The sequence below is a fragment of the Pituophis catenifer genome, unplaced genomic scaffold, assembly GCF_029215685.1.
Source record: "Pituophis catenifer annectens isolate HBS135680 unplaced genomic scaffold, rPitCat1.0.hap2 SCAF_5, whole genome shotgun sequence".
In the NCBI taxonomy this organism is placed as follows: Eukaryota; Metazoa; Chordata; class Lepidosauria; order Squamata; family Colubridae; genus Pituophis; species Pituophis catenifer.
In genome coordinates this window covers 76,844,371-76,869,452 of record NW_027256885.1, presented here as the reverse complement: position 1 = coordinate 76,869,452, position 25,082 = coordinate 76,844,371, and the positions used below count along the sequence as shown (strand labels likewise).

The window sequence follows — 25,082 nt, the reverse complement described above, 5'->3', positions numbered from 1 at the left end:
AAGAGTGCTATTGTGCTATCTTGTGAAAAACAGCCATTAGCTTGCATGTGCCATGCACAAGGGCATATTTAATTTAATTCATAATATGCTTTCCCCCCCCGCCCCCGAAATTCAAGGGATAATTTTAGTTTGGAATTGAGAAACTGGTTACTTGCTTGCAGTCTATCAACACAAATAGTTCAGAGAACACTCACAGATGATCTTTATGAAGTTCTCCTTTGGCCAAGAACAAAAATGGTTGGAATTTAAAATATTAGAACCAGTTTTATGTTTTAAACTTTTAAAAAGTATAGCCTATTTGCTGATGTGCTATAGCAGCTGGATTTTAAAAGGAAAAAGTTAGTCATCTTACTGTTTTATAAAAACATCCATTTGGCTTTACACCCTATGCATTAGCTGCCATTATTAGTCTTCGGGATGTTTTTTGAAGATTCGTACTTACAGCCCAGTTATTTTAAAAACTATAGCAGCACTAGTAAACACTTGCTGCCTAGTAAGTTAGGAAAAAAATTCATTACAGTGAGCTTGTAATCACACAGTCACAAAGAGGTTGTTTAATAAAAAATGGATTTTAGATAAATGCATCTTCTGCCTAAGGGAGAAAAATATGATTTTAAGCATCATCTTAAATTCAGCACCAACCAAATGTAAGGTTTAGATTAATTAAACCCTGACAGAGTTGACTGTTTGCTCAAGGGGAATTTGATGGTGGGGATGCATTAAAAAGGAGGAAAAATCTATTTTATAAAGAAACAAAAAGAAACAAGCAGCAACAGCGAAAAATACCTAGCAAGCATTTCATATGTTTCATACCCCCTGCAAGCTTTTAACCAGCAACTCCTTCTTTGTATTGTGAGTGGCAACATGGGGTAACTTCATAGTGAAAACTTCTTGAAATTCATCCTAAGTACTAGTTTCATTGAGGAGATTTGGGAGGGGCATTCTGTTCTTTAGTTAAACATTTCCCAACGGCTGGAGGAAGAGGTGACCTGCATCCTGATGATCTCTGCTGGTCTTTAGACTTCATAGGAGGCAATTCTTTGTTTCTTTCTAGTGTTTCTGTGGGCTTCTTTTCCACTTTCCCACAACCAACAGTGTTTGGCTTCTGTTCTTTTGGGGACTGTAATGGAGGTGGATCCTTACTAATCCTCTGGCAGATTTCTGCATAACTAGGTTTCCGCTGCTCCTGCATTATTAAAAACAAAAAATAAAACTGAGCAGTCTTGTCACCACCAGGAGTATTAGGTCTGCATAAAATATGAAGGTCATGCTTAGGTTTGTAATTCTCCATGAAGAGTTACTCCTTAAGAAAAGCTGTTCTGTATAATTGAAATGTAAAGATGAATAGAGCAAGACATTCAATTGTGCACTGGAATTGTGAACGGCTGATGGGCATAAGAGCATAACATTTTCAGAGTGATAAAAATCACACTGCAGTTTCAGTCTCTGTGGAAGCTATTTGGGAAAATTATGTAAAGCATATAGGTAGTCCAACTTATTACAATTGGGACTGAAATTTCCATCACTAAGCAATGCTGTCATAAAGCGTGACAGGTGACCAGTGAAATTCTGCTAACGAGAGTAACAGGAGTACCTGTCAGGCCTGGAAGCCATCTTTTAGCTTGGGCCTTCAGGCCTGCCACATTTAGTACTGTGGGAAACTGGGAGGGGGGATTGTATGGAGCAGGGAAGATATATAGTCATAATAATAACATTCCTTTCTCAAGAGAGTCAAGGACATCTTGCCCGGCACCTGGAGGGGTATAACTGGGAGGCATCTCTAGATGGGACGGTGCTTTGATTGGACCATGTGATGGACATGTGGGTGCTGGGCAGGGACCTGGACTTTCCTTTGGGTGGGGAAATTATGGAAGCTTTCAGATTCAGGTTTTCCCAGTTGTGCCAATATGACATTTCTAATAAAATGGAACTTTGAGGAACTTCAAACCTCAGAGTCTTATTTCGTTGGGGGTGTTACTTGAAACCCTGACATTAACCCAAATCACCTTTAAAATTCAGCCAGCTCCCTGAACTCCGGGGTCCTGTCCGGGGTCCTGAGCCTTGAACATCGACCAGAAACTGGGCGGCGTGAAGACTCAGGGAAGATGGAGGAAGACAAAGTGGCCACAGAGGGAGCCACAGGGGCTGGTTCGGCAATTTATGTCGAGACCATTTACTCCCCTTCCCAAGCCGTGGTGGAAGCGGAGGAGGCCGCAGAAAGGGAACGCCAGCTGGGTGCCCAGCCCAAAGAGCTGGCACCTGAGCAAGCCGTGCAACCAGATCTAACTCTGTGGGGCGAAGCTGCAAGAGCCGCGCCACTCCAGACCCCAGCCCTCAAGTGGAGGGTACCAGGACAAGCATGCTGCAAGCACTCCCAGGAATCGGGATTCCCACCGCCGTCATGCAGCCAGTCGCTAGCGGGCCTGCCAGAGTAGTTTGGCCAACTCAGCATGGTCAGCGCCACTCAACCCCTTGGGCCCAGATTGACATTGGCTCGGCCTACGTTCACCTTCCTGAGCCAGGAAGACACAGCATCACTGAGCGGGACATCTTACCTCCTTTAACTCAGCACAGAGTGGTTCGTTCCACAACCTCACGTGTTGGGCCCGGTCTACCGGGATGACAGCCATCACGGGAATGGGGATGGCGCAGCAACAAAGCCCACTGAGCCAGCCCAGCCTGGTGCTACAGGGACCGCAATTGGGGCTATTGGGACCTAGTACTCCACCCCAGCAGCCAGTCCTAAGACTGCCTCCAGCCAACCAGATCCCTCCTGGATGGGCATTCTACCCTGGCCAGGGGTGGGTGCAATATCAGTGGACACCTGCCCCAATCATGCAACCCGTGCTGATCCATCAACCAGTGCACTTCCAGCCGCTGGTCATGGCCCCGCTGTCAGGGTTCCTAAAGACCCCCACGCCAGTCGTGGCCCCACCGCTGATACCGGCCCAGCAGCCAGCGCCAGCCCAGCAGCCCGCGCCAGCTTCGCAACTTGCCCCGCCAGCCACTCCCCCTCCACGGTTTAGCGCGACATTTGATGGGACCCCAGGAAGGCTAGCCTACTTCCTCAATTGAGTCTGGGTTTACATCAACCGTTAAAGGAATCAATACCCATCTGATCGGGAATTGATTACAGCTATTGCAGATGGCATGAACGAGGGAGAAGCAGCGGAGTGGATAGCTGAACTACATGACAAGGAAGCCCCCGAGCTGGAAGATGCTGATGAATTCGTCCAACTGCTCCGAGGCCGGTTCGAAGATATGGCCCATACAGGTGAAACTCGAAAAATTAGAATATCGTGCAAAAGTTCATTTATTTCAGTAATGCAACTTAAAAGGTGAAACTAATATATGAGATAGACTCATTACATGCAAAGCGAGATAGTTCAAGCCTTGATTTGTCATACTTTTGATGATTATGGCTTACAGCTCATGAAAACCCCAAATTCACAATCTCAGAAAATTAGAATATTGTGAAAAGGTTCCATATTCTAGGCTCAAAGTGTCCCACTCTAATCAGCTAATTAAGCCATAACACCTGCAAAGGGTTCCTGAGCCTTTAAATGGTCTCTCGGTCTGGTTCAGTAGGAATCACAATCATGGGAAAGACTGCTGACCTGACAGTTGTGCAGAAAATCATCATTGACACCCTCCATAAGGAGGGAAAGCCTCAAAAGGTAATTGCAAAAGAAGTTGGATGTTCCCAAAGTGCTGTATCAAAGCACATTAATAGAAAGTTATGTGGAAGGGAAAAGTGTGGAAGAAAAAGGTGCACAAGCAGCAGGGATGACCGGAGCCTGGAGAGGATTGTCAGGAAAAGGCCATTCAAAAGTGTTGGGGACTTTCACAAGGAGTGGACAGAGGCTGGAGTCAGTGCATCAAGAGCCACCACACACAGAAGGATCCTGGACATGGGCTTCAAATGTCGTATTCTTCGTCAAGCCGCTCCTGAACAACAAACAACGTCAGAAGCGTCTTACCTGGGCTAAAGAAAAAAAGAACTGGTCTGTTGCTCAGTGGTCCAAAGTCCTCTTTTCTGATGAGAGCAACTTTTGCATCTCATTTGGAAACCAAGGACCCAGAGTCTGGAGGAAGAATGGAGAGGCACACACTGCAAGATGCTTGAAGTCCAGTGTGAAGTTTCCACAGTCTGTGTTGATTTGGGGAGCCATGTCATCTGCTGGTGTTGGTCCACTGTGCTTCATTAAGTCCAGGGTCAACGCAGCCATCTACCATGGTCTTCCATAACACCTCAGCAGTGCCACAGGCTGATAGCATCCATGCCACGCCTCATTGAGGCAGTAATTGATGCAAAAGGGGCCCAAACCAAGTACTGAGTACATATGCATGCTTACACTTTTCAGAGGTCCGATATTGTTCTACGTACAACCCTTGTTTTATTGATTTCATGTAATATTCTAATTTTCTGAGATTGTGAATGTGGGGTTTTCATGAGCTGTAAGCCATAATCATCAAAATTATGACAAATCAAGGCTTGAACTATCTCGCTTTGCATGTAATGAGTCTATCTCATATATTAGTTTCACCTTTTAAGTTGCATTACTGAAATAAATGAACCTTTGCACAATATTCTAATTTTTCGAGTTTCACCTGTAGAGTAGAAGCCGAGGCCCAGATCAAGACATTGAAGCAAGCGGGCTGACCTCCCAAAGAACTAATGTGGGAGTTTCAAAGACTGGCCAGGAAACTGAGGGACTGGCCGGAGTGCCTCCTTGTCCACCACTTCAAGGAGGCCCTCGAACCAGACCTTCAACAAGCTTGCGGCATCAGGGGAATACCGGAACGCATACAAGCATGGTACAGCACAGCAGTGGCCATGGATCTGGAAATCCACCCCCACAGGAAGCCAACTGCAGAGAAGCCAATGAGAAGACCCCTAGGCCACTGAACCCTGGCTAAGCTGCCCAAGAAGCTGCAACCTGCACTTTCAGGGAATATCAAATCCTACTGGTGTGGTCAGCACGGTCACCGGGCATCCGAATGCTTGGCTCCAGCCCCGATCCCACAAGCCCAGACTCCAGCCACACCCCGGGCAAGAAGGACTCCACGGAAGCCTCTGGACAAGGGGAAAATTACCAAACAGGCTGTGGAGGTTCCACTCCTTCCAAACGAAGTCGAGGGAACTCCTCCACTGAAGGGAGCAGCAGCGACGACGACCCGATGGTAAGTGAAGCCATCCACCACTTCACTATCAAGACCCGGATAGTAGTGCCAGAAATGGCCCAAGGGGAAGTAGAAGCCATCATAGACACTGGCTTCACCAGATGCCTAATCAGCCTCCCCATAGTCGAACAGCTAGGCATATGCACGAGACCCCTAGCGTGCCCCATCTGCTTTGAGCAAGTCGATGGGACATTAATAGGCGGAGCCCCTGCCATGCTAGTCACAGAACTGGTCAGGCTAGAAATGGACTGCCCCTGTCATGCCCCTGTCGGAGTCTGACTCTGAGATGGAAGAGGAACAGCTGACAGAGAGCGAGAGAGTGGCTCCGTTGGCTGTGGAGGAAACTGGGGAAGGGTAAAGTCAGGCTGGGCAGAGCAGGGGAGAGGTAGAACAAGGGAGAGGGGGTTCTGATGAAGACCAAGGCCCACCCCCTCCTCATCCTATGGCATGCAGGGAAGAATGGAGAAGAGAGCAACATGGGTTGTGTGGCTTACGAGGGAGAAGAGGGCCCCGACTCCCTTCACAAGATACACCTGGAGCTGGAGTTTAAAAGGGAGGCAAATGGGAGGGGTGGTTGTCGGGAACAAATGCTGAGTTTGTGTTCACTGCTTTATCTGAGTTCCTGGCATCCTCTCAACTGGTTTGATTTACTGCCGTGCTACTTCAGGTTTGGACTTCTTATCTTGCTTGCCCTGCCGGATTAATTACCTTATCTTGCCCTGTTGGATTTATAGTTGGAAGTTTTGTCTGCTTACAGGTTTGTGGAAGAGTTCCTCTCCAGACCGGAGAGTAAAGGGACGTTGGGGGCAAAGTTTGGAGCTAATAAAGGGACTTGTACTTATTCTCTGGCTGTGTTGCCTTTGTGCCACACCCCGGGTCATCACAGCCAATGAGAACTCATCCGATTCGTCATAGCTCCAAAAATGACTGAATCAATCATATTGGGACTCACGTGGCTAGACAAATGGGGACCGACCATCACTTAGGAAGATGGCTATAGGAAACTAAAAATAGGCGTTGGACCACTACCGCCCCTAAAGTCAGACTGGTGCCAAAATGCCACAAACCCCAACAGCACCAGTGAACCTGAAACCGCAGCCCCCACCAATGGACTGTCCAGCAGCCTGCAGTTGCCAAGAGAATACCGAGACCTGTCAGGGGTCTTTAGTGAGGAAGATTGCAACTTCCTCCCCCCCACCGCCCAACAGATGGCGCAATCAAATTTGTGCCAGGAGCCAAACTGCCCAAGCCAAAGATGTACTCCATGACTTCCAAAGAAATGGAGGAACTGAGGAAATACATCAATGGCAATCTAGCGCGGGGCTTTATCCAACCTGCAAAATCCAGAGTGGTAGCCCCAGTACTATTTTAAAAAAGAAAAAGATGGGGATCAGGCTTTGCGTGGATTTTTGTGGATTTAATGCTCTGTGCATGGAGAACACCTACCCCCTCCCCCTCATGAAGGACATGCTAAGACAAGGGCAAGGTGTTCACCAAACTGGACTTGAGAGAAGCCTACTATCGCATAAGAATCAAAGAAGGAGATGAGTGAAAGACAGCCTTTAACTGTCCACTTGGCAGCTTCCAATTCAAAGTCATGTCGTTTGGTCTGCAGGGAGCAGACCAGCAATCTTCATGCAATTAATAAATGAAGTTCTGCATGAGCACTTATACAAAGGGGTCCTAGTTTACCTAGATGACATTCTTATATTCAGTGAAACTCTCAAAGAGCATGTAAAGCTAGTGAGACAAGTACTGAAAAAACTCCTAGCTGCAAAGCTCTACGTGAAGCTGTCAAAATGTGAATTCCATAAAACCTCCCTAGATTACCTAGGTTACCAAATATCCAGTGGAGGGGTGGAAATGGACCCAGGAAAAGTGAAAGTGGTGCTGGACTGGCAACCCCCACACACCCACAAACAGCTTCAAAGCTTCCTGGGGTTTGCAAACTTTTACAGACAATTTATCCCAGCCATCGCAGAAGTCACCCTACCCCTAACCGAACTGTTAGAAATGGGGCCTCCTCCTGCGGCACCACGGCCGAACCAACCGCTTGCCTGGTCAATGGACTGTCAAAGAGCCTTTGAAAAATTAAAATGGCTCTTTGCCGAGGAGCTGATCCTCCAACACCCGGACCCAGAATGACAATTCATCAGCCAAGCGGACACCAGCGATGTACCCATGGCAGCCGGGCTCCTACAGAACGACCGACAAGGACAGCTCCTACCCTGTGCCTACGTGTCCAAGAAGCTCACCGAGATTGAAAGGAGGTGGGCCATTTGGGAGAAAGAAGCCTACGCAGTCCACTGAGCTCTCCTCTCCTGGAGACATTTTCTGGAAGGGGGTAAAATGCCCTTCGAGGTCTGGACTGATCATAAAAACCTTGAAGCTCTAAAAACCCCCAGAAAACTATCTCCCAAACAAATCTGCTGGGCACAATACTTCAGATGGTTTAAATTCGAGCTGATGTACATCCCAGCAAGAAAAAATCTGCTAGTTGATGCCCTAGCGAAAAAACCCCAATTCGATAGCCACAGGGAAGAAGTCGTCCACACCATCATTCCCCCCTTGCAATCAGCCACACAAGTCACCACTAGGGGTCAAACCAGATGACAACCCGATCCCATCTGGGACAAGCGGATGGCGGCACGGAAAGCAGTGCTTCCAACCGACCCATGGCTCATAGAGAATAGGGATATCTTGACCATGAGAGATGGACTGGCTTGGAAGGGTTTGAAACTATATGTCCCCGCCAGCTTGAGACTGGAAGTACTACAGCGCAGCCATGATTACAGACTGGCCAGCCATTTCGGATTCTTAAAAACCCTGCACCTGGCCAGAAGGCAATTTTGGTGGCCAAAAATGAAAGCTGATGTAGAGGACTATGTGAAAAGCTGTGCCACCTGTCCTGCCATGAAAATGAGACTAGGAAAACCTCCTGGGCTCCTCCAGCCGACCCTGGGAGGAGATTGCAATGGAGAGAGTGGGGGAAATACAGCCATTCGGACAGTAATTGACTTATTTTCAAGGCAAGCCCACTTCACAGCCTGTTCCGGATAGCCATCAGCGAAAAAACTGGTGAAGATGTTCATCAAACAGATTTACCGGCTGCACGGAATACTCCACTGGGTCATCTCAGACAGAGGAGTCCAATTCATGGCTAAGTTTTGGAGAGAGTTCCTGAGATTGGTCAGGTTCACACAAGGGCTTAGCTCGGCTTTCCATCCAAGTACGAACGGAGCTGCAGAATGAGTGAACGCAATGGTGGAACAGTATATAAGATGTTATGTGGATTATCAACAAGAGAACTGGGCGGACCTGCTGCCGTTTGCAGAAGTGACTTACAACGCCGTGCACAGTAGCACCGGATTGACCCCCTTCCAGGTCACCAGTGGCATGAACTTGGTACCCATGCCGGAATTGCCCAGAAAACCACCCTCCTCCATGACCCTGACAGAGTGGATGGAGTTGCTGAGGAAGGACTGGGAAAACACTAAAAAAGCACTAGCAGAAGCCGCTGAGGTGTATAAAAAGCAAGTGGACAAACACCGATCTCTTCAGCCTCCTTTCCATGTGTGAAATCGAGTTTACCTATCAACCAAATACATAAGACTAAAGCTGCCTAGTAAAAGTCCATTCCCAATAGTAAAAGTAATTAACCCAGTGACAGTTCAGCTTAACCTCCCCCGCATTCTAGGGAAAGTGCATCCTGTTTTCCACTGTAGTCTGCTGAAGCCGGCAGTTGGATCTAGGTTAAGACCGCAGACTTGACCACCTCCCAAACCTATGGTGGTGCAAGGAGAAACCCATTATGAAGTAAAAAAGATTTTAGACTCTAGATTATATAGAGGTCGACTGCAATATTTAGTTCATTGGGATAGGAGGGGCTAGCTGTCAGCCCGAATGGGTGTGCAAACAGGCACTCCGTGGAGCACAGCCGATTTCCAGCCGTCCGGTGGGCTTTTCGAAGCAGAAGCTGCCTAGGAGGGGCAACTGGAGAAGAAGGGCAGCCTGCTGATTGCACTCGGGCGGCAGTCCATGTCAGAAGGCGGAGAAATCCTTCAGGAGAGTGGACGGGGAAGAAGACAGCCTGTAATGGCCGAATCGTAGCGCTGACAGCTGGTCAGAGTAAGTGTTGGCAAAGTGGAACAACGGTGGACTGGAACTGGTTGTAATTCAGTTCCGACTTCTACAAAGTGAGTGGAATGGAAGGGAAGCAATTTTGAGAGAAAACCCTAGTTGACTTAGAAGAAGGGGCTCCAGCCAGAAGGAGGGGTGGACGTCTCTCTCCCCCCCCCCCACTATAGAAGCGGAGAGGGAAATTGCGGGGCATTTTTGGGACCCATAAGGAAAGAATATCAAGGGAGAGCTGCAGCGACAGATAAACTGACAAGGTGGATCCGGGCTGGAGATTTCCGTGGGTTTGTACAAAAGAAGAACTGGATAGCGCAAAGGCTGGGAAAGATTTGATAAAACGTGGGAGACAAAATTGCTTTTTCCTTTCTCCTTGGACACTGACAGAGCACTTTTGGAACTGATACAAGGGAGATGCCTAGATAGATAGATAGATAGATAGATAGATAATTTTATTTCTATACCGCCCCTCTCCCGAAAGACTCGGGGCGGTGCACAGCCAAGTAAAAAACACAATACACATCCCAATTAAATTTAAAATTATTAAAATTATTACATTTATGGCCAAGATTCATTAAAAACCCCAAAATTTAAAACTCTGAATTTAAAACTCCTTTACAAAGATAGCCCTGCCTGTCAGAAGAGCAGGGTCTTGAGGGCACAGCGAAAGACTCGGAGGTCAGAGATTGTGCGTATTTCCGGGGGCAGTTCGTTCCAAAGGGCAGGAGCTCCCACAGAGAAGGCTCTCCCCCTGGGTGTCGCCAGCTGACATAGTTTGGCTGACGGCACCCTGAGGAGTCCCTCTCTGTGGGAGCGAACTGGTCGGTGGGAGGCTATCGGTGGCAGAAGGCGGTCTCGTAAGTACCCAGGTCCTGAGCCATGGAGCGCTTTAAAGGTGGTAACCAACACCTTGAATCGCACCCAGAAGACCACTGGGAGCCAGTGCAACTCGTGCAGGAGAGGTGTTACATGAGCGTAACGGGTTGCACCCATACTTTGGCCTACTGGACAAAGAAGGTATATATTTGTAAGATTGGAAGGCTGAAGAGAGAATTTGTGATACTAACTCTGTTTGCTGACTTTTGGATATTTGGGACCTTTGGTGAAGTGACAGCTCACAGTTTTGGCTGACGAATAGAGGTGATATACTGTAGCAAGAGATACACTAGAGACTTTAGTGCACAAAGATACCTGATGAACTAAAAAGAGAGATTCTCTGTGGATAGACAAAATAGATTATTCAAATCAAGCAGAGGGGCAACTTTGGAAAGTCTCTGAACTGAACCACAACAGACACTCTGCTTGCTGGGAATCACTGGTGTCTCTATTATTATTATTATTGTTAGTAGTAGTAGTAGTAGTAGTAGTAGTAGTAGTGCCAATACTGTTATTGTATTATTGTGATTACCATGATTATTACTAGTGTTATCATTGTTTAGATTAAGATTGTAATCTCTAATATCACTGGTACCACCCTTACTCTTACTATTATTATCTTTACTGCTAATCTAACCAGTTAAGTATATGTAGGACAATAGAGACAACAAAAGAAGTGGTTAAAGAGAAAGTTGAAGTGAGATAAATTTGACATTTTGTGGTCAATATTGATAGCCTAAATTGTGTTTTTTTTTTTTTTTAATTTGATTTATATGCCGCCCTTCTCCGAAGACTCAGGGCGGCTTACAATGTGCTCAGCAATAGCCTTCATCCTTTTGTATATTTATACAAAGTCAGCTTATTGCCCCCACAACTGGGTCCTCATTTCACCTACCTTAGAAAGGATGGAAGGCTGAGTCAACCTTGAGCCTTGGCGAGATTCGAACCCTGCAGTAATTGCAGGCAGCTGGTCTTAATAAGCTTAATAACAGGGTGCTTTAAACCCCTGTACCACCAAGGCTCTTGAGTGTTTGAGTAGTGGAGGGTTATACTGGTGTGAAAAGGAGGTGGGAGTTTTGGATAAAGAATAATTTTGTGAAAAAACTGTTAAATATGACAAGCATTACGAATTTAACTAAGATCGGAACAGGGAGGAGACCAGCCACCCAGGCATCATCAGCTACTTCTAGTCCATCTAACCAGAGATCTATAGAGGATATGGTCCAAAGAGAAAGGTCACATTCATTTAAAGATCTGCAGGCTATGCTACAATCAATGCAGGAAGCTATGACAAGGAATCATGATGAAATGAAGAAAGAGATAGGAGAGGTAAGAAATGACATGGGAGAACTTAAAGAAAAAATGCAAAAGATGGATGAAAAATTTGAAACTTTTCAACAACAGATCACCAAAAATGAACAGAAACTTCAGGAGATGGAAGAGAGAATGGAGAAAGAAGAAAAAAGAGTGGATGAGATAAGTGAGAAACTAATTCAGGCAAGCAAAGAATTAGAAACTACAGTTATCTTTTTGGAATCCAAGAAAGCAGCACATTATCTACAATTTCAGAATATAAGAGAAAAGAAAGGAAAAGATGTACCAGATATCATGGCAGAGTTAATAGCGAAGGCATTAGGAATGGAGAAAGAGGAGATCCTGACAGAAATAGACAAGTCTTACAGAATTCACACGAACTATGTGAGGAGGCACAATCTTCCCAAGGAGGTACATGTCAGATTTGTGAAGAAATGGATCCGAGATGAAGTGCTCCATAGGACAAGAGACGAACCAATAGAATATAGAGGGAAGCAACTAGTAATCCTTAAACAGGTCCCAAGAAGAGTCAGAGAGTTGCGAAGGCCTTATCAATTTCTAACATCAATGTTGACTAAATATAACATCAATTTTAGATGGGTTGACACCGGAAAGTATAATGGTCTCATGGCGAGAAAAGAGATATAAAGTGGACACTTTGGACAAAGTGGAGGAATTTTACAATCAACATTTTGGTAACGAGGAGGAACCAGAAGAGAGGGAAGGAATAAAAGAAAGAGACCCAAGAATATCTGCTGTGGAAGAAAGGGAACTACAATAAAAAAAAGGGAAAAAGAAAAAGGAGAAAGTCCAGAGAGTAACAGGAAAGACTTAAAGAACCGAGAGAGATTAGAACAACAAGGAGTATAAGACCTAGATATAGGTAGAGGAATGCATGAAGATCTTAAGATTTTATCACTGAATATCTGAGGGGCGTGGCCTGCGGCACGGTGGAATGATGCGAACTTTGGGGCTCCGGGGTGAGCGCCAACATTTCAGCTGTTTTGGGGGTCCACAGTGGACCATAGCCGACCCGTAGGGTCGGTGAAGAAAGGGGGCACAGGCTGGTGTGGACAGGGAAGCCGCAAATTTCCTGTAGCGCAGGCGAAGAGCCTTCAACTCTACAGCTGGGAAGACAGCCATTGAGAGCTGTTACAAAGCCGGGGCAGTCACGAGTGAAGAAAAGAGGAAACAAGGCACAACATCTGGGTGAGGAGGAAATTTCTGTCTTAGAAACAAGACCTCGATTTTTAACAGATACCCTGAACTTAAAAAAAAAAAAAAGAATTAGAATTGAAGGGAAACGGCAAGAGTGAAAGGGGAGGAAGTGGATATCTGGCTACCTACCCATTTCCGGGCTAGCGGCGAAAGAGCGATGGCCATAAATAAAAGCTAATTTTTTAATGAATATTGTTCAGATTTGGAAAATAATGGAAAGCAGATTGGGTAGAGTGATTTTTGATTGAAATACGGATGAATTTTGGACTTTAAAATATAAACTGGAAAGGTCTAAGTCGGAACAAATAGACTTAAGATCAGTGGAATAAATTGTGAAATTACACAGTGCCATCTAGTGGTGTTAAAAAAAAATTTTTCTCTTTTTTTCTGTGTGGACAGAACAAAGAATGACCTTGAGTAATGTTTGAGATAAATTGTTTTATGACTCACTGGGAGTAAAAAAGGAGAAGGGGAAAAAGAAAAAAGATTACCAACTGAACAATAGATTAAAGACTCCTGATTGAACTGTTATTTTTTTTTTTTTTACATGCCCTATCTGCTGTTATACTATTTTTTCTGAATATTTGGAGCTAAAGCTTTTGGATCTTTTTTTCCTCAATATCTGAAACATTGGAAATTAAGAATTTGGATATTGTATCATTTTTTGGTTTTTGGTTTTTTCTTCTTTCAACATTTTGTATTTTGGATATTTTTTTTCCTCTTTCTACTGCTTTTGTTGCATTTTTACCTTTATTTTTTTTTTCTTCAATCAGACGTTTTTATTTGTTTGTCTTTTGTTTTTTCTGGCTGGTTTTTGGTGGGTTTTTTTTCTTTTTTAAATTTTTTTCTCTTTCTTCCTACAATTTTTGGTGGTTTGTGATTTTTTTCTTCCACTTGTTTTGTTTTTCTTATCCTATTTCCCCTTTATGTGGAATATTTTTGTCTGGTTTTTTTAATATCGATTACTCAAATATATGGATTAGGGTAACAAGAACCTGAACACTTGTGGTGACCAGGACAACAAATGTGGATTACAATTATTTACAATATTTGGATTACAAATTGGGTGATTTGAAAGTAAAGATCAAGATGAAGAAGCTAACACCACATCTATCCTCGCCATCAATAACAACAGCACCAAGCTCTGCAGCACAAAAAACAGCAGAAACAACAACAGAACAAGACAAAACCAACATGGAATTAAAAAATATGATACAGGCAATGCATGATGATCTTAAGGAACGAATAAGTAAAGTGGAAGTAGAAGTAAAGGAGGTGAAAGAGATGATGGGAAAAAACTAACAAAGATTGACAACAGTGCAGGAGAAAGCAGAAGCAACAGAGAAAAAGGTGGAGGAGATGGATTTACAACTATAGACAAAAGCCAAGAAAAAACAATTATACACTTAGTAATGGATAAGGCTGACTTCTACTTAAGATTTCAATATATATATATATATATATATATATATATATATATATATATATATATATATATATATATATATATATATGTTTTCTCAGGTTTTCGCGGGTGTTTGTATGTAGGTCTTTGGTTATTCGGGTCTTCTCCCACGTAAAATTGGAAGTGTCTCGGCGACGTTTCGACGAAGTCTCATTCGTCATCTTCAGGCTGGTGTTCTCGGCTTCGTGCTTCCAGGAGCTTTCCAGTTTATATTTTAAAGTCCAAAATTCATCCGTATTTCAATCAAAAATCACTCTACCCAATCTGCTTTCCATTATTTTCCAAATCTGAACAATATTCATTAAAAAATTAGCTTTTATTTATGGCCATCGCTCTTTCGCCGCTAGCCCGGAAATGGGTAGGTAGCCAGATATCCACTTCCTCCCCTTTCACTCTTGCCGTTTCCCTTCAATTCTAATTCTTTTTTTTTTTTTTAAGTTTAAGAACAAAGAGAAACAAGAACGACTAGATCTACTAAATAAATAAGCAAGTAAAAATGGAAGAAAAAGTAAAAGTAATATCAGTGAATATAAGAAAGTGAAATATTTGGGCATTCATTTGACATCAAGATGTGCAACTCTCAAGGAAGATAATTATTATAAACTGAAAAACCAAATTGAAATAGACCTGGAGAAATGGAGAAACTTGCAACTATCATTAATGGGAAGAATAGCATTAATAAAAATGAATGTACTACCAAAACTATTATTTTTCCAAAGCACTGCTCTGACATTCCACCTATGGGTTAATCTCTCATTTATTTGCTCAAGACTGAGTGTAATTTTTTTCTTTTTCCATGACCACGCCTCGTACTTCCTGTGGTCTTCAGTCTTTTCACTCAGTCTATTAATCAAGACTTGAGTTTCAGTTCTCTGGTAAATAGATGCCAGATTAACCTATATTTCTTGTTTTTAAAATTTTTCCTTTGGTTTTTTTGGTTGTTTTTTTGGAATTTCTTCATTGTAGTTACTTTAAGATTTTTTCTGGAATTGTTACATGGAGCCTGGAGCTGCGCATTTAAACTAGGTAGGAGAATTTGATCTCCTTTGCTGCTGGTGGTGGGTTAGACGTCTCTGGGAAATCCAGATCGTCTTCCCCCACCCTGATTGTTTATTTTTTTGAGGAATCAGCAGTCTGGTGTGGGTCCCATTTGGCTGCCTCCGAGGTTTGTGTTGCCGCTGGTGTGTGTGTGGGGTGACTGGGAGTTAACAGAGCCCTTACCACAATCGCAGCTCCAGCATGTGTTGAGCGGCTACCGAGTCACTGACCGGGACTCCGGTGCAAACTCCGTCGACTAGGAAGTGCTTCGCGGCGCGTGAGAGGCTTTGCTTTTGCCTCTGAGCCTATTTGGAGACTGAATACAGCAGCGGCTCTTCAAAGAGGCAGTTTGTTAGCGGCCACCATTTGTTGGAAGCGCGAAGGGGTTTCGCGCCGAAGAACAGCTGTTTCTAATTGCGCAGGGGGCTTCTTCCTGCCTGCGCTTGCCATTTTACAGTTTAATTTGGGCATTGTTGGAGCGGAGAGAGCCAGGAAGCTCATTTCTTCAATTGCAAGCCTGGCTTAGCTCCTGGAATTGCGAAGCAGTGTTTAGAGTCCTTTGGCTCTGTGCTGAATTGCCTGGTTGTTCTTCTCCCTGGGATCTTTCTGCAGATAAGGATCTTGCAGTCTGCATCCGGTGCTGAGAGCAACTTCTGGAAGGACAGGTTTGCCTGGGAGCAACGTGTTCCTTATTTGCTGTGTTTCTGAAGCCCAGTCATCCTTTGAACTGCCTGATCCTGGCAGGGGTGGGTGTTCTTTCTTTTGTTTCCATGTGACACAAGTTCTTGGATGACTACGTCTTCACGAAAAGCCTGAAGACCACAGGAAGTAGGCGGCGTGGTCATGGAAAAAGAAAAAAATTACACTCAGTCTTGAGTAAATAGATGAGAGATTAACCCATATATGGAATGTCTTCGCAGCGCTTTGAAAATGGACATTCAGATAAGCCAATGTCCGTTCTATTTCAAACTATACCAATAAAATTGGAGAAAAAAAATACTTTGAAGATCTGAAGAAAATAACATGGAAATATGTGTGGCAAGGAAAAAGAGCAAGAAATAACATAAAAATGCTGCAAGGTGCAAGAACTAGAGGTGGGTTTGGCCTACCGAATTGGGAACTTGGTGGCACAGGAGACTAAAGCACTGTTAAGTAATACCAGCTGTCTGCAATTACTGCAAGTTCAAATCTCACCAGGCTCACGGTTGACTCAGCCTTCCATCCTTTCGAGGTAGGTAAAATGAGGACCCGGTTTGTGGGGGCAATAAGCTGACTTTGTATAAAAAAGAACACCGCTTGGGGGAGGCGAAAGCCCTACTAAGCAGGTATATACAAAAGTATGAAGGCTATTGCTTAACGCATTGTAAGACGCCCTGAGTCTCCGGAAAAGGGCGGCATATAAATTGAACCAAATAAATAAATAAATAAATAAATAAATAAATAAATAAATAAATAAATAAACTGTATTACCAAGCAGCAGCGTTAACATGGATTAAAGAGAGCAAAGGGAAGGACTGAACCAACCAATAACTTCGAAAGAAATTATTTTAGCAATTAAACAGTTAAAGGGGGGTTAAAGCTCCAGGCACAGATGGACTGACAGCTGTTTATTATAAAAATTTGCAGTTAGAAATGGTAGAACCGCTTAAGGAACTATTTTGTAAGATTCAAGCCGGAGGAGATGTACCCCCTTCTTGGAGAACAGCTTTTATTTCATTGATTCCAAAGGAGGACCAAGATCGTAGCCAACCTAAGAATTATAGGCCAATATCGCTTTTAAATACTGACTATAAGATATTAGCAAATAGGTTAATGGTAATCATGCAACAAATGATTCATAATGACCAATCTGGATTTATAAGTGGGAGACAAATGAAAGGTAATGTAAGACAAATTGTAAACTTATTGGAATAGTTGGAAAGGAACAACCAAGTCCCTGCAGCGCTTATCTTTTTGGATGCGGATAAGGCATTTGATCGATTGAATTGGCAATTTTTATTGAAAATAATAGAAAAGATGCAGTTTGGAGAATACTTTACACAATCTATTAGAGCAATATATCAGAGACAAACAGCACAAATAATAATTAATGGTGGTTTAACAAAAACTTTTAAAATTGAAAAAGGAACAAGACAGGGATGCCCTTTATCACCATTATTGTTTATATTAACTTTGGAACCTTTATTGAATAAAATACGAGGGTCAAATAAAATAAAGGGAATTAAAATTAGACATCATGATTATAGATTAAGAGCATTTGCAGATGACTTGGTTGTTACTTTAACTCAACCAGTACAATCAGCTATAGGTTTAATGGATATAATTACCCAATATGGACAAATGTCTGGATTTAAAATAAATAAACAAAAAACAAAGATAATAACTAAAAACATGATGGTAAAGCAAAAAGAAGAACTAGAAAGACTAACAGGATTTGAAATAGTAAAAAAGGTTAAATATTTAGGGGTATATATTACAGCCTCAAATGTAAAATTATATAAAAATAATTATGAATTGTTATGGCAAAAAATACAGAAAGAGATGGAGAATTGGGGAAAACTACAATTATCTCTGTTGGGAAGAATAGCAGCAATAAAAATGAATGTTTTACCTAGGCTTTTATTTTTGTTTCAAATGATACCAATACTCAAGAAAGATGAGAATTTGAGGGAATGGCAGAAGGGTATTAATAATTTTATTTGGGCAGGTAAAAGACCCGAGAATAAAGTTAAAAATAATGCAAGATATACGTGAAAGAGGAGGTCTTAAAATGCCTAATCTAAGATTATACTATGAAGCAGCTGTCCTAACAATAATTAGTGACTGGATTAACTCAACAGAAGAAAGAATATTGAATATTGAAGAATATGATTTGTTATATGGCTGGCATGCTTACTTATTATATGATAAAAAGGTGGACAAGACCTTTAAAAGCCATATATTAAGGAATGCTTTGTTATGAGTTTGGAAAAAGTATCAATATAAATTAAATTATAAGATACCTATATGGGCAATACCCAGACATGCGATAGAGAATATAAGTGTAGAACAAAAGCAAGAGGTGATTACCTATAAAGAGCTTCTTAAAATGGAAGGGGGTGTATTGCAGTTAAAATCCTTAAATGCATTAAAAGAAGAAAGAATAATTCAAACTTGGTTTCAGTATGGTCAGTTGCAAGCTAGATGGAAAGAAGATCAGAGAATTGGTATCATGCAGAATGAGGAAAATTTGGTAAAACAAATTAGAGACCAAGGTCAAATGCATATAAAAAGATTATATAATATATTGATAGAAATAGATTCAGAAACGGAATTAGTTAAGGATTGTATGATAAAATGGGCACAAAACATTCAGAAACCAATAATGATGGAAACTTGGGAAAAAATATGGGTTAGAAATGTAAAATTTACGCAAGCACAAAATTTAAGAGAAAATTTTTATAAAAAGTTCTATAGATGGCATTTAGATCCTAAAAAGTTGGCTTGTATGTATCTGAATTTGCAATCTAAGTGTTGGAGTTGTGATTGTGATGATGCCACTTATTATCATATATGGTGGACTTGTAAAAAAGTTAAAGCATTTTGGATTAAAATATGGTGGATTATCCAAAATATTCTTAAATAGAAGATAAAGTTTACTCCACAATTGTTTTTGCTGGGTATAATTACAGATTGTTCGGTTATAGAGACTAAATTGATTTTAAATTTAATAACTGCAGCTAGACTTTTGGTGGCACAATATTGGAAGAAGGAAGATTTGCCTACTATTGAAGAATGGACATTAAAAGTAGCGAATTTGGCAGAAATGGTGAAAATTTCAGCATATTTGAAAGATCATTCACAAGAAAGATATATATCGGAATGGAGAAGATGGATTGATTATATTCAAAACAAATATCGGACTAAAAAGTATCAAATAGCTTATGAATGAATAGAAAAATTAAGAGTATTTATATTTAGTTAAGTAAAAGGGGAGTTAAAGTGTGAAGGGGGGGATAGGAATCCTTAGTTAATTAGCTTAGTTTAGCATATGATTGTTAATTGTTATACCCTGTATTTTGTTCTGGGAAGTTCGGGGGGGGGGTGGGGGGGTAAGGAAGGGAGGGGGGGGACGGGGAAATATTTGTAAAAACTTTTTTTTTCTTTTTGTAAAACTCTTTAATAAAAAAAAACATGGATTAAAGAATGGATTTTATTGAGGAATGCAAGAGTATTGACGCTGGAGGGTCATGATTTACAACTAGGCATGCTTTTCTATGGTACGGGAAACAAAGGATACATGGATATTTCCAGAGACATTATGTAAGAAATGGCTTGTTATCAGTGTGGGAGAGAGTGAAAGAAAAACACTATTTGAACATACCAATGCGGCTTTCAACAATAGAAGCTGTGACATATCCAAACATTGTAAATATGGGGAATATTGTTAGGTATAAGGATATTTTGACAGATCGGGGAGAACTGAAACAAAAACAAGAATTGGAGAGTCAAGGGATTGAGATAGATTGGTATACAAGACTGCAAATACAATCAAGATTTGAAGCAGATCGTAGACAATATGGTTTTAACTTGGGGAAATCAGAATTGGATAAAATACTGACAGGAACAGATGAAAAAATGATTAAGAAATTATATAATTATCTATTGCGGATTAGACTAGAAGATGAAGAAGTAAAAGAAACAACGATAGCATGGGCAAAGCATTTTAGATATACTATAGAACTGGAGAAATGGCAACAACTATGGGAAAGAAACTATAAATTAACAATGGCAACAGCTTATAAAGAAAACTTGTATAAGACGTTTTATAGATGGCATATGCCACCAGAAAGATTAGCTAAGATGTTTAAAGATAAATCAGCTAAGTGTTGGAAATGTCACCAATTGCTGGGATCTTATTATTATATGTGGTGGTCATGCAAAGAAGCAAAACTGTGAAAATACAGACATGGTTAGAGGGAATGTTGCAGCAACATACAGAGTTATAACCAGAGATGTTCTTATTGGGAATTTTACTGGAAAATTATAGTAAAGAAGATGTACATTTGATTATTCATATAATAACAGCAGCTAGAATTGTATTTGCACAAAATTGGAAAGCAGACAAAATCCCGTTGGAAGGAGAAATTATAAAGAAAATTCTAGAATGTGCTGAAATGAACAGATTAACACTGAGAATAAAAGATAAAGAGGAGTCAATGTATTTCAAGACATGGGATAAATTTTATGATTGGTTAGAAAGGAAATATGAATGAAGGTATGGAGATAAAATAGATAGGGAAAATATGGGAGAAAATAATTAGAAGAATAGAAACCCAGATGATGCATAGGTAAAGGAAAAAAGGGGAGGGAGGGGTAAAGGGGAAAAAGTGAGATTATTATAAAAATGTACACAAGTGATGAAATAGATGTAATTATTAATTAAGAAATTGAAATGAGAATAGAGATAAATAGAAAATTGGGGCTGCTCGAATACCATTCCAGATTGAACTGAAAAGGGAAACAACAAGAGAGAGGGGAAAGAGTAGAGAGAGAGGAAGGGAGAAGAGAGGAGAGGAGAGGAGAGGGAAAGAGAGAAGAAAGGGAAAAGGAGAGGAAGAAAAGGGAGGGGAAAAATGAGTAGGAGAGAAGGTTAGAAGGGGGGGAAGAAGAGAGGTGTGGGGGAAGGGGAAGTAGGAAAGGGAAGGAAAGGAAGAACGAAGAAAGTAGGGAGAGATAGAGGAAGGAAGAGAAGGGGAGAAGAAGAAAAATTGTGGCAAAATAAAGAAGGATAAATGGTAAAAGAGCAGCCCCGAACAATTAAAAATTAAAAATGAAAGTTAAAAGATAAGATGAATGAAAAATGGTGTATAAATAACTGTACATAAATTTGTTTATGAGAAATAAAAATAAAAACTTTTTTGTTAAAAATTTTATCACTGAATATCAACGGATTGAATTCTCCCCTGAAAAGGAAGAAGACCCTTAACAAATTACAAAGATTGAACCTAGATATAATAGCACTACAAGAAGTCCATATAAAAGAACAACATAAACTGGGACACCCCAAATTGGGGAAAACATTTGTATCACTATCACAACAAAAGAAGAGAGGGGTAGTGTTATACATTAAGGAGACAATTCCGGCCAAGCAAATCTATAAGGACGAGGAGGGAAGGTGTCAGGAGCTGCCAACTGTTTCGAAGGGATAACCGGGAGGATCACCTCCAGCCGTGCGCTATTGTATTGCTGTTGTGGCCCGTCAGCGGCCTGTGCAGCTAGTAGCTGATTCCGACAGCGAGGAGGCTGGTGTGGTACTGTGCCAGCAGCCTTTGCAGCTGGCACTCGAGTCAGACAATGAGGAGGCTGGAGAAGATGTGGTGCCAGAGGCGGGGATTCAGCCAGGGCCTTCAGAAGCTCCAGAAGCTCCCATAAGTGAAGAGGAAGAAGAGGAGGAGCATCTTCTCGATGCACGGGCACGCAGAGCTGCCAAAAGGCAGGAGTGGTTCCTCAGGAGGAGGTCTCCTTGAGAGTAAGGTTTGGGGCTAATTGGTCACTCCCTTAGCCTATTTAAGGAAGGACGACAACTGAGGCAATTTGCAGGGAACAACTTCATTCACTCTCCTTCGCGTCCTGATCTTAGTTCTCTTATCAGTTTCCTGCAAATTGCTTCTGGGCTTTCTGCCAACCATAGTAAGATTACGATTATTTATTCTTTGGATTCTTGTAGGCTGTTAAGAAAGTTAATTAACAGCCTTTATTTGAAAAAGACTGATTTAATTTAGTAAACTAAGGTTTGTACAGACTTTGTGTGTGCTGCATTCTTTGGGGTCCGTAGCTGGGGCAGAACAATTGCGTTATTGTATTGAGGAAGTTGCGAGAGGGCATCGGCCATAAAGTTCTTTCCTCCCAGTAGAGCAGGGAGAAATTGAAGCGATTGAAGTGTTGTGCCCACCGGAGTTGTTTGGGTGACAATTTCCAAGGGGTTTTTAGGGCTTCTAAATTCCTATGGTCTGTCCACACCTCAAAAGGGTGTTTCGCCCTTTCAAGGAAATGCCTCCAGGTTAACAAGGCCCAGCGGACAGCAAAAGCCTCCTTCTCCCAAATCGCCCATCTCCGTTCAGTCTCAGACAATTTGCGGGAGGTGTAAGTGCAGGGTTGTAGAGACCCATCAGCATTAGCTTGAAGTAGCATCGCTCCGATGGCCACATCACTTGCATCGGACTGGATGACAAAAAGGGCTTCCATGTCAGGGTGTTTTAGAACCGGCTCAGCGGCAAACAGTTGCTTCAGTTTCTCAAAAGCGGCCTGACATTCCATGGTCCACTCGACTGGCTTACTAGGCTTTGGCTTGGCTTCCCCCTTTGTTTTCAGGAGGTTGGTAATGGGTAAGGCAATTTGGGCAAACGTTGGAATAAACTGCTGATAAAATTTAGCAAAGCCCAAGAAACTTTGTAGCTGCTTGCGGGTGCGGGGGGGGGGGTGCCCACTCCAGGACCGCCTGGACTTTCTCCGGATCCATTTCTATTCCCTCATGAGATATGCAGTAACCCAAATAGTCAATTTTACTCTGATGGAATTTACATTTTGACAATTTAGCATACAATTCAGCCGCTCTGAGTTTTTTCAGAACTGACCGCACCAGTTTCACATGTTCGTCCATGGACTCCGTGTAGATAAGAATGTCATCTAGGTAGACCAGGACCCCCTTGTAAAGGTGCTCATGTAACACCTCATTAATTAATTGCATGAACACTGCCAGGGCCCCCTGTAGCCCAAAGGGGAGCAGCCTAAATTGAAAGTAACCCAAGGGGCAATTGAAAGCAGTCTTCCACTCATCCCCCTCCTTAATCCGGACTCTGTAGTAAGCCTCTCTCAAATCCAGTTTAGTGAAAATCTTCCCCTTTGCCAGGTGAGCTAGCATGTCTTTCATAAGGGGCAGTGGGTAGACATTTTCTACGCAAATTGCGTTCAAGTTCTTGTAGTCGACACATAAGCGAAGAGAGCCATCTTTTTTCTCCTGAAACAAAACTGGGGCAGCCACTCGTGGCCTTGCTGGTTGGATGAAGCCCCATTTTAAGTTTTTATCAATAAAGTTCCGCAGCTCCTCCAGCTCGCGGGGGGTCATGGAATGGATCTTTGGTTTAGGGAGCTTCACCCCTGGAAGGATCTCTGTGCCACAGTCAGTGGGTCAATGGGGTGGGAGGACATCTGATGCCTTCTTGCTGAAATCCTGAGGTCCCAATATTCCTTAGGGATTTTTTCCTCCCCAGCAATACGTTCGCTCACCACCGCTGCCAACTCCTTCGCAGCTTTGGCCATGCAAAAAGGTTTGCCCCCTTCTTTCCCCGGCGGGGTGGAATGGATGCGTAACCATCCCGTCCTCCAGTTCACATGGGGGTTAAATTTCCGTAGCCAAGGCAGTCCAAGCAAGAGGGGTTGTTCCATGCCCGGGGCCACAATAAAACTCAAGACCTCTCAGTGGTCCCCCATCCACATTTCAACCGGTTCGGTCACAAAGTGGGCTGCCCCCCCCCAGCTACTGACCCATCCAACTGGCAAAATGCGATGGGCACTTTCATGGTTTTTAGTCTTAGCCCCAGTTTGTCCACCACCTCAGGGCTGATGACACACCTAGTGCATCCAGAGTCTAAGAGGGCTAGCATCTTCCCCTGGGCACCAGATGAAGGCACCCTTAGTTCTACTGGGATGGTCATGGGGCCCCCACGCTGACTTACCAGGGGGTCATCGTTGGAGTCGGTTTCGGTTTCACTGTCATCTGCGGTGGTCAGAGTTCCCAACTCCCCCAGGCCTGGGGAAGCGAATTCAACGACTTCCACCCCCTTCAGGGCCGTCTTGCGGTTCTTTGCTGTAGGCTTGTCAGCTTTCTTCCCACCAGCAGGGCTCGTCTTGGAGCCAAGTTTGGAGAAACAATCAGTAGCCTGGTGGCCCTCCTTCCCACATCGGAAGCACGCTGTGCATTTTGGCTTCAATGCTGACCCCCCTTTGGACACTCTAGGGCCTTCTTTCTGTGGGGCAAGGGAAGGCTTGTTCCAAACTCGGCCCCCACAGAAGCGATACCTGGTCAGGTCAATTTCCACATTGGCTGCCATCACGTACCAGCGTTGCAGGTCTTGAGGGGCCCCACGGGAGCAGCAACCCTTGTAGACATCCTCATTAAGGCCATCCTTATAACATTCCATCAGGGCCTCCTAAGACCACCCCCTCATGTGGCGCACCAGCTCGCGAAACTCCTGGGTGTATTCAGCCACCGATCTCCGCCCTTGATTTATAGACTTCATCCAGATTCTGGCCTTCCGCTCAGCTAGGGGGTCCTCAAAACGCCCTCTGAGTTCCACCATGAACTGGTCATAATTCCTCAGCAGGGGAGAATTCTCATCATGGAGGCCCACCCACCAGTCAGCAGCCAGTCCCTCCAGGGTTATAGTGACACATCTCACATGGGCAGCTTCCGATGGGAAATCCTCTCCATACTCCTCCATGTGATTCCACACTTGGGATAGGAAGAATCCCAAAGCCTTGGGGTCTCCTCCATATTCTACTTTAAGCGGAGGAACCTTTGGCATTCGATGCCTCCGGGTTCCTGCCCCCCTGGGCTGCAGCCGCAGCTTGAGCCCCAGCAGCTTGCTTTCTCTCTGGCTGAACCCTGGGAATATCTTCTGCGCTCGCTGAAGCCTCTGCTTCCCCCCGGACGGTCAGTCTCCCTCCGGCCCGGCAATGCATACCTTTCATGGGCTTTCCGACTCTCAAAGGCCTCTTTCAGGAGTTGCATGGCTTGAGTCAGCAGGAGGTCTTCTCTGTCCTCTTTCTGCCAAGCTGCCTCTCCCCACCGGCATCTGGTAACTGTCACCCC

General features: G+C 43.3%; 1 protein-coding gene across 1 annotated transcript in view; it reads right to left on the bottom strand.

Moving 5' to 3' along the window:
• Positions 1-541: 541 nt before the first annotated feature.
• LOC139317511 (la-related protein 4B-like) overlaps positions 542-25,082 on the bottom strand; it is a 72,965-nt gene continuing 48,424 nt past the window's right edge. The window contains exon 6 of the mRNA XM_070944579.1: positions 542-1,186. Within this exon, the coding sequence (XP_070800680.1) occupies positions 917-1,186 (270 nt within the window). The 3' untranslated portion in view covers positions 542-916. The remainder of the gene's footprint in view (positions 1,187-25,082) is intronic.